Source organism: Homalodisca vitripennis, unplaced genomic scaffold (assembly GCF_021130785.1).
Source record: "Homalodisca vitripennis isolate AUS2020 unplaced genomic scaffold, UT_GWSS_2.1 ScUCBcl_2660;HRSCAF=7645, whole genome shotgun sequence".
NCBI classification, from domain to species: Eukaryota; Metazoa; Arthropoda; class Insecta; order Hemiptera; family Cicadellidae; genus Homalodisca; species Homalodisca vitripennis.
This window is the reverse complement of record NW_025778772.1, coordinates 1-14418: the sequence shown is the minus strand read 5'-3', so window position 1 is coordinate 14418 and position 14418 is coordinate 1. Positions and strand designations below refer to the sequence as shown.

Below are 14418 nucleotides of genomic sequence, written 5' to 3'. Positions count from 1 at the left end.
GCATCAACTAACATTTTTGAAAATATTGTTAGAAAAAACGTCAAAATCTCAATCGTATCATATAACTTTATTGACCTGTTGAACTTTTACAATTTAAGACTTTTTCAGTTTCTTTTAGCTGTATGACAATAATCACTGGACATTTTTACCCACATGGAGGAAAAAACTCAAGTGTAAGTGAAACACGAAATAGATACCTGGCAGGTATACAGATTTTAAACTGTGTGGTGTAATCATTTAAATCTTATTGCGGAGAAAATTATATACAGTAATAATATTTTGTTTTAATATATTAGAGAGTAATTAGAAACAACCTATTTCTTACTAAAAATATAACATGTAGTAGATCTATCCGTGTAAAGAATCCTCCACTTATTATGTTCTCAGGACTGTATTTACACATACTTATCCTGAAGAACAAATGAGACAACAATGAGTGGACAGTTACTTCTGGTTATTAGATACGATAGGTATGCTTCACTGTCCAATTTCATATTTAATTTAGATGAGTACTCATAAGTTAAAAACATTTTCTATTACATAGAGAAAATCGTTGTAGCCATTACTACATGATATTTATATAAGTAACACTTATATAAATTTTCAAAGTAACACAACTGTTTCATTCTCTCTTACTATTCCTAGCTAGAATTTCTTTTTTTTTTAGTTAATAATCAGAAACCGTAACAATTGGTTACTTATTCTTGCGAACGATTCACCGTGGGGATTTCCCCGAACATTTTCACAAAGTACTGATCACACAATAGCGCCATGTTAAAAGCATTAACGTTGAAAACTTACATCCAAACACTTATTCCCCTTGTTTATGAAATTGGCTAATTATAGTATATAACTATGAGCTTGTTTGGACGCTACCTGACGGAAACATTCTAGGATCTACCGTAGGGTCTAAGACTGTGAGCATTACGCGTATACTTTATGCCTACATGACCGTAAAGCCTTGGTTCATTCCTCTTGGGTATTGGTGTTAATAGTTTTATCAGTTGTATATTTTGGTACCCTCCAATTATATTTCCTACATTTAGTCTCCCGTGTTGTACCCATCCTCTTATGTTTATGACCAACAAAATCTGTTCAATTTAGTGCCGCATCCTTGTCATAATTATAAAGCTTTGTATTTCTATATAAGTCGGTATAGCATAAGAATTCCAGCCATCAAAACATGACCTAATTCAGGCTAAAAGACTGTGCAGCTCCTTATTTCAATTTATAAAATAGGTTATTCAGCCATATTATTAAAAATGGGAGTGTGTATAGTTACAGGATATTTCTTTATTTTATGACCCTATGTAGAACAAACGTGTAGTGATGAAAAACCCATTTCAGAGTTATTTTTATAAATAGGGTAAATTACTACCTTTTTAGAAGTTTACTTTTGTCCATGAAACCATATACAGTATATCTTATGTTTGCACGGTGATGGTTTTTTAAAATTGTTTGTTAACAAACTAGCAAACCAATTTTTATTAAAGTTATATAAAGCAATAGTTTTAATTATTTTCACAAGCTCCATTTGTAATTTTCTGATTTTACAGTGTTGAGGTTTACCGTCTAACTGATTTTATTCTCTATGGGCGGGTAAAAAAGGTTTATTTTGGAAGGTAATTATATTTTTCCATGTTGGTAGCCCTGTCTATTCTTGATAAGAAATAAATGTTTTGATCGCCATTCAAACTCTGTTGGGAATTCACAGCTGCTGCAACCAAACTAAATTGGAGGTTTTCACAAATGAGATTTATTGCTGTTGTTTTGGGAAATTATCTTAGCGTTAATTACATTATCACAGGTATGGTTCATTCATTTTATTCAGAATAAGTCATTTAACATATGCTATATTGATCATTTTGTAGCTCCTGATCTATCATAGTTTTTTTTCAATCTTTGCATAGTTCAAATTTTTTCTAAACTAATTACAGACTCAATATTTTAATTCTCCACAACCAAATCTACTCGTATGCTGTTATGACAAGTACTGTATTATGCTCATATGTTTTCAAATTGATTATCAAGATGATACGGTAGTACGAGGAAAGGGTTTACCCCCAAACTCAGTAGTACGAGTGATATGATTTGGTGTGGTTACTTACACCAAAGTAGTTACGTATCTAACGAGGAGTTTCTCTACATGCAGAACTGTATAGTTTTTAACAATTATGGATCTGAAGAATTGCTGTTATAATTTTAAATAGTGAATTATGTGAAAAATGCAGGGTGATAGTGGTAATATTCACGTTTTACTGACTTCCATTTTTAAAGAATTAATGTCCTATGGAATCCATATGGATTCGGTTACTTCTGTAATACTATATTTTATTTTTGAGAGGTTTAAAAAAGATGAAAAGTGTTTATTTACAGTAGAGGATAGATAAGAATAACTTTGTACAAAACAATGTGTTCCATATTTCTTTCAGAATTTTGTTATTGAAAGTTTTTCATATATTTTTCTGTGTGTTGACAACATGGAAATGACAGCTGCAAGTAAAACCTCCCTTTATTGCGACTATCCTGGAATGTATTTTTTTTTTTTTAGATTCTGAGTATTGATAAACACAATAATCAGATTGTAATAAAACCTGTTATTTGTAATACCTATTCACACTAAATATACAGGGTGCCCTTAAATTACTCTGGGGTTTAATCATAAAATAAGATAGGGCTGAAAATCAAGTTATGGAATTGATATAATAATTTATGGACATTCCTGTATGCTAGTTTAAAAAGTACCGCGTCAAAAGTATGCTTACACAATTATCTTCTACAGATACTGCGGCCCCGCTGTGGATTGGCAGTTTCGGTTTAACAATTTGTCCACAGGGAATCCAAAGTATCTGATAAAGTCCATTGTGTAGGTAATTTTTTGATGAGGTATGAGCACGAAGTGTTTGATAATAGAAATGAAGAAAATGTTGAGCATCGTTTGGCCACTATTGGTTAGAGTTAAAAAAACTTGTGAAATGGAGATTCAATGAACTAGAGCTAAAACTGTAATGCATAATAAAAGCATTTTCACTCAAATTTTAGAAATCACACTATATATAATAAAAACGCACGCACAAAGATATGCATTTTTATTTGTATATACATATACATATGGTCGGTCGGTATCATTAATAATTATTCTTACCCATTATTATGACCCAACATGTAATTCTTTAAATCGTGACGTTCTATGTACATATGTCTGTCTGTCTGTGAGATCACTCTTTATATAAATGTCCTACAGATTTGAAACTTGGTACATAGATTCCTCTTGTTATAAGTGTTATAAGAAAAAACTATTAATTATGCACATAAAGGAAAAATTGCATATAAAATAAAATGCATTTCCGAAAACATTTTTATGCTCGTCTTATGAGTAACAATGATAAAAAAATTATACATCCAATAAAGAAATTAGTAAACAGAGTATAGGCATACGACATTATATCATGTAACACAACACAATACATTGTTGGATTGGTTGGTAAGACCCCATATATTACATTCTGGTGGTGGCTTCGACACTGTTGAATCAGTTTTTTATGTCACTATATTCTACAAAACACACTAATAAAAAAATGCACATTATAATCGATGGGTTGTGACTAATGGTTACTCTTCTGTAGGAAAATCAACGCTAAAGAACGCCTTCAAGAATGGAAAATACACTTAACAGCACAGTGTGTAATGAATAAATCCAAGAATTCGAGTAAAGTTTCAAAGGAATTGTATGATTGTTTGTTAAAAGATGATGAAAGAATTAAATTTATAATTTGACGTTTATTGTATAGAACTAATATTGACATTATTGTTTCTCTCCTATTAAAACCTAATATCGACAGGATACATATAAACCGATGACCGATGACGCATTCCACTTGAAAGGAAGTGTGAACATGCCTTTTTTTTTTTCTTCACACGTGCAGTAAAAATAAAGACAGTATTCTTTTTTTTAGATGTATAGCTAAAGGAATAGTGATTATTGTTTGGTTATCAAAAATGTATACATCCAAAATGTTTTAAAATTGTAATAAATGTTTTATTCAACAAATATTATTATCATAAAACAAAAAATATATACATATTTTGGCAAATAATGACCTATTCCGTGGCTATACTGCTAGAAAATTATATATTTTTTATTTCCGAATCATTTTAACCTAAATAACGTACTCCCTTTGTATTATATTTTTATTACTTAACTTTGATTTAAACGTTTGTTTAAAAACACTGCCCAAAACCACAGCACTGTTCCAAGTCTGGATAACAGTGCAGGCTATAATATGATAAAACGCCCATTTCTCATTGTTAAATATGATGACAAAACAACTCTAACTGCAAAAAACTTTCATAAACAGGATTCCGGAACTTGACCCTTAACATCTGATCGGTGTTGTCACATGTAGAGAAAATCTATCACGGTAAATTACCCCATCAAGGTAAATATATTTTCCTCCCTCGCTGTTCCGTAACGAAAAATGTCGCTTACACAGTTTAAATTCGGTTTTTATGTATCTCTTGCATATACGTTTGTGGATTAAATATGATTACCGTATATTAAGATTACTTTTTTTCTTAATAAATCAATACTATCTACATAACATATTATTATTACAACAAAATGGTTTATCATCCTTCTTGCCGACACGTCTCCGATATCCATTCACTGATGGGCCAAGAACTCACCGCCTGCTATTACTGGACAGCAAATAACAGTCAGCAACGACCGGTACAAGCATTTCATATTTTGAAGGGACCTAATAAAACAGCATTTTTCTTCAGCGTGTATGTGTATTTGGTTTAAAAGGTCTATTCTCGGAAAAAACTCCTGTTCTAAAAGATAACAAAAGTATCCTCCGTTTTATTTTGAGATATAAAGTTCATAATTAGCTCGTTTTAAAATATAGCAATTCAGACTGAAAGGCTTATTCTCAGAAACTAACAATTTTCAATCAACATTATTCCTATCTCCAAATTTTGTTTTCCCTAATCTCAAAAAATAATTAAGTTTAAAGTTTATATAGAAATAGAAATAAAAAATATCTAATGAGTGATTACACACCAAAATTAACGTACATTATAAACTATGTTTCGCCGCATTGGTAGATCCTGTTTCACATACTTGTAATTCTTCCTATGATTTGACCAGCACAATGCAGTGTTTACAACATATAAAACAAATTAATACAACAATTTTTTATGTAACAAGCTGTTTATAATATGCTTTAAATTGAGAGAAATTATATTCGATAAATTTACACAAGTTGACCTATTGAGACAGTGTTAATAAACTGCACCGTTGTGGAGGAGCAGGCCATTTCGAGAAACAAAACAACAATTTTGTAATAAGTCGTATTGGATCTTGGGGCAATAGGTTTTATAAAACACAAGAGCATGTTTATAAAATATAAACAATATTTATAGTGAATACATATTACAACATGTCTATCGCTATAGCTACTCTCTCTTCGGCTTCTGTCGAGGCTGGTGTGGGTAGAGCCGACGGCTGATGAAATTTTGCGACTCGGCGAGCGAGCCAGAACACCAAAAACAGTACAGAGGCTAGGCCAGCCAACAGCACTAACGCGACATCTAGCAGCCAAAGTTGGTACCATGGCATGTCCACAGCTAGTAGAACAACATTCACTGATATAATATTTAATTTCATACATTAAAAGTTTTAACATTAAAAATAATGTTCTTGCTTAAGATATATATAATATTTAACATCTAACTTTATTAAGTTATAACTAATTTTAATGTGTATCATTCATTCATATCGCATATATATATATATATATATATATATATATATCACACTTTTTTAGGTGTGATGTTAAAATTAAAATACTTATCATTCCTTTTGTCGTTAGGACAAAATCAGAGCTTTGATTCTAAAATGTTTCTAAAGTTAACTATCACACCTAAACAGTACACATCAAGTCCTTTGCTACAGACTCTTTAGCCTACAAGCGATGATGACGAGATGGAGCGTCTATTCATCCATGGGGTTTCGTGGACACTGTGTCCCAATCTACTTTTCGTCTACTTTCGTGCAGAGTTTCATAGATCTATACTCCAAGAATGAATGTTGAAATGTTATAACAATGCTTTTTGGGTGTCCATGGATTTTACCTTATTATATAAATATAACATATACTATAAAATATTTCAATATTTTTTTCTCATCCGAACTGAGTAGTTTTCAACATCAAAACATTGGGAGCAAATGAAAAACACATTGGCTCTAAAGCTATGTGGTTAAAACCTCAAGTTGAAGGGTTTAGAGTGAAAAGTTATACTTTGTTAGAGGGATATTACAATTTGGCTTAAAGTGGAAATATTGCATCTATACATTCCCGGACCTGGTTATATTGTAGCACCAGAATAAGATTCTATTACAAACAAACCTGCAGAGCGGAGATGGCGGGTACCCTTGTGTCTCAGAACATACTCTGTCCACTAAACCGCCGTGTCCAGTGGAGACATTGGTCTGCCCCTGAATCGCTCTGACAGAAGTTTTACACTTTCTCTGTACCTATACAAAAATACAAATTTAAATTCCATAATGTGGTTGTCATTGTGTTCTAAAAGACAGATCAAGGCTAGGACACTAGACCTGTGTCAAGGCATTAGCACAATTCTCAGTACATCGTAAACTCATCTCATTCTCACTCAAATCAATATCCTATAATAAGTATGTAAATTTTCTAAATTTTCTAACAGGTACTAACGTATGCAATACTACGTCTTACGTAAACTAGTGACTGAGACAGAATCTGCTTCTTTGTTTTATCGTTTTTCTGCTATAATGTATTTTTTATCACTCTGAATGGTAATGAGGTAATTTCCAATACAGCTGAGATTTGAAAAAAGTCGTTTTCCTCGTAGCTAGGTCAGCTGATTTTCTCCCAAACATCTCTTTTCCCTATAGAAACATCTCTTTCTTGTGTACACAATTGAAATTCCAGTTTAGCCAACAGGAGAACTAATGATTTTTGTTGTAAATGTGAAACATATCAGTGTGATTCTGTTATTTGGTATACAGTCCTATGTTTAAACATCTGATTTTAACATCAAAATTAACTACCTATAAAATAGTGTCTCGTTTACTTATGGAAGAATAAATACTAGATTATTAAATATCAGATCATATTTTAATGGATTCTTATGCTTTTTGCATCGTGATGAAAGTGTAGTTCATTACTAGTCTCGAAAGAGAAGTATTGCGAGGCGGGATTGTAAAATGCTTATCGAGCATTTTTTTAAACATGAAACCTTTCACGAAAGATATTTAAATGTTAATAATAAACACACTGACAAAACTGAGATCTCTTTACAACTCTTTAAACTGGTTTAACTTTAATTGAACAATTTAAAGTGAACAATTATCTAACGATTAATAATTACACACGGTGAACAAGATTGCCTAGTAACACGCAAAAAAGATGAAATAAAAACAACTCTGTCTTTGCGTCTGTCAAAAGGCCGAGTTTTTGCAAAGACTAAACTGATACTGAGATTGTTTTATTACTTAGTGATATCGTTCCTTTTTAGCAACTGTCTGCATTTAATAGCTAAAATTATATTCATGTCAAACGTTAGTCCATAAAGCAAAAGATAATAGAAGTGTTTATAAATACATCTGTTAAGTTTTATTTTAGTATAGACATGTACTTATTCAGTACAATGATTAGTGGATTAAATCAATTGTATAGTTATTTCAAGTCACTGAAAATCAAATTTATTCTATCAAAATGATTATGGAAATGTCGTCTATTGTTGAAACTTTATTGGTGATACATATCAGAATGTACCAAATCAGTTTAAGACCATCATTAGATAATTTGGATTTGCAAGAGTCTGGATTAACGAGCCTGCGGTTTCTCGTGAATACAAAGTGAGCAAACAAAAACATATGGAAAACCAAGCAAACCTTGAATCATACAAAACTGCACGCAGAGCCTTCAACACTGTTTCCTTCGTAATCTCGTTATATGCCAGCTTCACGGCTACCCCAGAGGCAGCGAGTTGGGCCACGTTATTGGGCTGGTCGCCGAACATGGGGATCAACACCATGGGGATCCCGCAGTACACCGCCTCACTGGTGGACAGCAGGCCGCCGTGTCCCATGAATGCAACGATTTTCGGATGAGCTGCGCCAAAAGTGTTTATAATATATATATATATATATATATATATATATATTTTAATATATATATATATAATACGTTAAATTGTATAAATGGGCAATAGCCTTATTTAATTTCAATAAACATTGAATCACAAAAAGTACTTGCTCCGCCGGGAGTCGAACCCGGATCTCTCACTTGCCGGGTGAATGTGCTACCATTACTTTTTGTGATTCAATGTTTATTGAAATTATATATATATATATATATATGTAAACTTCAGAATTTACAATAATAATCAATTTAATAAGCTAAGTAAAAATTATTCATTGCTTCAATTATGTCTCAAGATAAGATAAGAAAATTATGCCAGAGAACTCAAAAGTAAAACCCCCTCAACTAAAACTAAAATTTTTAATGATGAGACAAATCATGGTTAGTTATACAGTATGTAATAATATACGCAGAGGATGATGTTTCTATTTTATCAAATTTACTCTCCCACCTCTTACGCACGCTTTCCCAAAATAAACTTGATGTCTCAAATTAAATGACTTGATGTGCCAAAATAGCAATTTGTCCCAATCGCGTTCTGTTTAAACAAGGATAAATTATAATTCCAATTGGACTCTTAGGCTATCAAGACTTTTAAAGTCAAATCGAAGGTTAACACTGCGCATTATCAGATTACGATTTTTCATTAGTTTGTTACCTATTAATAATAATATTCTAACATTTTCTTTCATATTGAGTCCCTAATTAGGTTTTTTTATTTAAATAGATCCCTGGTTAGGAAGGAAGTTTAAACGGATTTTTGTTGTATAATTAATAGATTTAGAACAAAAATTTAGGGATTATGTTTAAAACTACAGAGTGTATGTGCATAATTGTTTTGCATCAATGTCGATATTCTTTAATTTCATTTTTTTAATAAAACAGTGTAAAACAAGTTTACTACGTATTAGTCAAACCGTGTAAAGGAATGAAACTTGATGTAAATTTGTATAATTTATATTCATTTTAAGTGGAAAGTAAATTCGGGATATCGTTCCCTCATATCCCTCAACTATTACATTCAAACTGTCCACTTATTGCAGATTAAGCTCTATTTAAGTGCAAGCCTCTCGCATCTCTAATCACGAGTTGGTTTCTTTTAGTACGTTTACAAATCCGATATTTCGTGAAATTTTTTCATCATCATGAACTAGTTAAATTGTTTGATACTATTAGCTGAAGTGCTGAGAGCCAATTAGCATTGTATAAATAAATAAACAACAGTTTTTCGTGAAATTGGTAGACTAATTTCCCCTATGAAAAAGTATCGATTGTAAACCGCAATAGTTTTTGACGGGGGTCGTAGTTGGGGGGGGGGGGTCGAAAGCTCTAAAACATGAATGGATCATTCTTTTTCTCTGATTATATTTTTTAGCTCGATGCCCTTAATCGGTATTAGCAAACCATATAAAGACGTACTTTTTGACTGAACGTGACGTGACGACTCCAAATCTCTTTACCTCGTTGTCTGAAGCCGGTGAACATATGTGATGTTTGATTTATCATCTGTCAATTTAGACAAATATTGATCTGAGAAACCATTAACCTATTGTTAGATATTTTGCAGAGTGTTGTGTCAGTTGTAGTTAATAGTGCGTATTCTTCGATCGATTTCATAAAGAATTAGGCTGTATGTTTGTGCAATTTAAATTAGTTCCTGGATCGTAAAAAAATAATCTTCCATTCAAAATAGTCTTAGGTCATAGGTTTGAGAATACAATTTTAATTATTTTAGACTTTATATATATATATATATATATATATTAAAAAATCTAAAATATATATATATATATATGTATGTATATATATATATATATATATTTTTAAATTGTTTAGTTTGTTTCTAATATCTTATGTTTTATAATAAGGGAATGCTCCCCCCACGGTAGTACATCGTGTTGTATTGCCCTTTTCTAAGATTATTTCAAAATTCAAAAGTGGAATTTGTTATGTATAAAAATCTAGATTTACAGGCTGAGCCATCTTATGCTGTTAAGTTTACCATGGCCTAGTTTCACTATTTTTATTCGTTTCATTAGATGTTCTATTTGCAATCATAACAAAATTATACCAATAATTTTAATTTAAAGATTTTGAATATTGCCGTATACGAGTATTCTTTTAGAATTTAATTACTTTTTTGACATAAAAAACACTATTAAATTATCTTATACAAGTTACTGGTCATTTCTAATGTTAAGTCATAATTTGCTACCCGCGCAGAAGTTATTTTAAAAGCAATCCTTAAAGCAAAAAACAGATCTGTTCGTTCTGCAAGGTTTAGTGGTTCGAAGTGGATTTCTCATCAGTCGCTCTTGTAAACCCTCTTGTACACTCGCTGTGGCAACACCGCCCATTGAAGTGCTTACCGTAACAACTACCAATCCCGGTTTGCGGTTTTCGTTACTTGAAATGTTGATCCTGAACCTGTAGTCTAGTGAGTTTGGTTCGCGCTAAACAGAATTACGTGGTAAACGTACAACCAGTGATCATTGGCTTACCATCCGTTTCCTGCTGATTTGTGTTGGATTTGATATGCGCAGTAATTAATTGTGATGAAACAATCGGTCTATGGCACAGTGATAATCATAGTACATTATCCGGCAGTGCTGCGGAATGGCGTCGTTCGTGTACAAGTGTGTGCGGTATTGTTGAAATGCAAACACTGAATGCATTTTGTGACGTATTCGTTATTGTAGGACTAATGGCAGAATTGTAAAAATGCTTTTATATTGAGATAAAAATCAGATTTTACATCTTGTTACCCTTTATCTATTATCTAACTCTGTATTTTAAGTATTATTAGATCCTGATAGCAATCTAAGCACGAACTCGGGAACGGACAACACGAAACAATATTTCAGAATATTGTGACTATAGTAGGTAACAAATTAAAAGGTAGAAAAATTACAACACCAATTTTATATTTGACTTCTGTGTACTTTGGTTACATATTTGTATATTTAACAGAAAAGCATTCAGGTTTTGGATATTTTTTGTGAACTTTTAAAATATTACTAATTTTCAATGGTAACAATAATATTTGCTTACAGTTATTTTTTTTTTAATCCAGTTAATCAAATTTTAATTGAAACAATTTAAAAATATGAAGAATTTTTTTAAAACCACAATTTTGAGGTAGTATGGTATTAACACTCCACAAAAAATACTTTGTACGTATTAGTATAATTTCTTAGGACTAATAAGTAGGTCCTATTAGTCATCATATGCCAATTGTGTAGTTGAAACATATGATGCTATAAAATGTATTACGTATTATAAAAACACATACAGACATATTTTGGGGTTTTAGGCCACGTGGTCACAGGAATTTTTTACCTCTTTGTCTGTGATACAGTCGCAATCTATAATCACAACCTAGTAGGCCTACTGGAAATCTGTATTATCCTATATGCTTATTATTTGAACGTACCTCTGTAATGTCTTGCCTTACCCAGGATGTCTCGTTGGGGCAACCATTTGCTGAGCCGTACATTGTCAGGTTTCCCCAGCAGGGTGTCGTCCTCCCACTTCATGACGACACGGACTGGCAACTCTGCGAAGACGTCCATGATAGCCTGTCTCTTGGCGGGAGGAAAGGAGGAGGACTGGATCACCGAACCCATCGAGAACAGGATAGCACCCTCTGTGGACTCATTCAGGTACTTGTCCAGATCCTGGAACACCAGCTCAAGAATGTTGTTCCTTCATGTAAAGAAAGATGCTGTGCAATAGATACGGAGGGAGATTAAAATTATTTTTTATTTGGGTAGGTTATATTATGTATTTAATTAATAAAAATTAAATAAATGAACGATCCAGTACATTGCGAGGGAGAAAGTACACATGAATATAGGCACTATTTTAATTTATGGTTTTACTCGCAAAACCCAAAATATCAAACTCTCTGACTTCTCCAAAACTGTGTGTATCCTTGTACGGTGCATACGTTCTGAAGGAAGCCAAAGTTATTGAATAAAGCAAAGTCTAAATTTATCTTTAATACAAATACTGCACATGTATTCTTATGTTATTTTTGAAACTTTTTCTTTAAAACAAAAAAATTGGAAGATCACACCATGATCGTATTTTTAGATATGATTGTGGTTTATGAAATTGTATGAAATATTCCATAGACAAAGTTTTTAAAAGTAATATAAGATTTTGTAGTAAAAAGTGAATACGTTTCAAAACATGTTCAATTTTTATATTAAATATTCCAAAACCTTATTTTTATATTAAATATTCTGTACCTAAAGAGAGAAATTTGACCAATAACAACAGAGAAGTAATTTAAGACTTTTCTCTTAATCCTGATAAATTAGGTTGTCATTCAATTTATTAAAACAAAACTGAAATTTACGTTAATGTTATTTAATGTAAAAGCCTCATGTCATTATTAGAACTATAATTAATCAAAATTTAATAAGCAAACTAGTATGAGTGCTTTGAACTGCCTTGCAAATTAAAGTAATTTTAATATTGATCACAACTTTATACAGAAATGTTACGAATAATCTAGTCACCTTGTAGATATTTTGACTTCGGATAAAGTAGAACCTAACGTTTTACATAACAGTAGCTTGAAAATCATAATCTATTATATAGAAATCTATATAATCATTATCAGATTATCTATATAATCATTATCATCATCTATTATGCATTCAGCTAAACACTGCTATACACAATTAATTAATGATCTGTTTTTCTTGGTATTATTTTCCAATCAATTGTATTATATCAAACTTTTTGCCTTTTTTTGGGACTCGGTACCTTTTATGCCTTTTGATAGCGTGCAAGGTTTAGTTAATCCTTACCATAATATATTGAAAACAAATTCGGTTTTAAAACAAGAAAAAATATTTTTCCAATTTAACCATACAAAATATGCTTTCTCAGTTTGCAAGCCATTAGTAACAAATGAGGTTCCGAATGCGTTTATCTTACTGTGTGCTTTGTTTTACATATATTGCAGTTTTGAAGGACCAGATAGTTTTGTCACTCCATATCCTAAGATATGTTTCAACATAGTGCATTAAAATAAAGTATAAATATTTTAATTTGAACATTTTACGAAGAAATTGTCAATTTTAAAACTAAAAGCATATAAAACAAACTTTATTGCTTCTAAACTATAAATATTTGATATTTTGAGTTGGTTTCAGCTCAAAAAATATAAATCTCAAACTTTTATTAACTGTATCTTTTGTATTAAACTTTAAAACATGTTCTATAGTTTAAGTGAAATGCGTAAAAAATATGAAATGTTATAAAATTACTATTACATTTCTCGTACTAGTTTTCTTTTAATAAGTGAATGATTATCTTGTCATTTTATTTTATTTTTGTTCCAAAATCTTATTTTGATATTTTGAAATTTTAGTTTTAAATTAATCCTACTATACAAACGACAAACAGGAGAGAAAACGACTTGGTGTTTTTCTCATATCATGTCATTTCTTCATATCGCACATCTTGTTTTATAAAATACTACTATCAGTACAATGTTATTCACATATTACCAAACAGCAGAAATACGTGATGTATGGATATATTCGCGACAACTTTATGCAATGTCATAAAACAAAGACAGCGCTTATCTTATCTTCGTGTTATCATATCCACACTGGTTTTGTAATTTTCACCTTATTCAAAAAATCATATAACACCATTGTTACAAGAAACCAAAACCAACTATAATCTTAAATACAAATAATTAATAATATACAGCATAATTAATATTACAGTAAATTAAATTATATAATTCTAACAATTATCGTTGAAAAATAAAAAAAATTCCAAAAGTACATTACAGCTAGATAGCATAATTAATCTAAAAAGGATCGTATGAATTGATTCGTACAGAAATTATGATAAAAAATTTTGATCTATAACAAATAAAATCCTTATCGCTTCAAATTTTGCATGCAATGTTTACTCAATTAAAAACTGTACTTTCTCTATGGTTCCACTAAAAAACCAAAATATCTATATGTTTACAATAAACTAGGCTGTCTATATTTTGTACGCACAAATATAAATATATTACAATTTAACCAAATAATTGTACATATTATGTATCTATGAAAAAGGACAAAACAATTATAATCTCTCTGTTACTGTTTAATATCTTCAACGATAACAACAATAACTATTTTTTTAAACATCTGTGTGACATTTATTAAACTACTTAAAGTTTTTTCAGGTGTCATTTTACAATTTTCGGCAA

At 31.0% G+C, this 14418-nt stretch overlaps 1 protein-coding gene across 1 annotated transcript; it reads right to left on the bottom strand.

The window, feature by feature from the left end:
• Nucleotides 1–5499: 5499 nt before the first annotated feature.
• Nucleotides 5500–11891, bottom strand: LOC124372158 (UDP-glycosyltransferase UGT5-like; the record flags this gene model as incomplete). The annotated part of the gene is made up of 4 exons (XM_046830524.1): nucleotides 5500–5628; nucleotides 6411–6538; nucleotides 7937–8156; nucleotides 11641–11891. Coding segments are annotated over 3 exons (547 nt in total), but the record flags the coding sequence as incomplete, so codon positions are not given.
• Between the last annotated feature and the right edge of the window lie 2527 nt (nucleotides 11892–14418).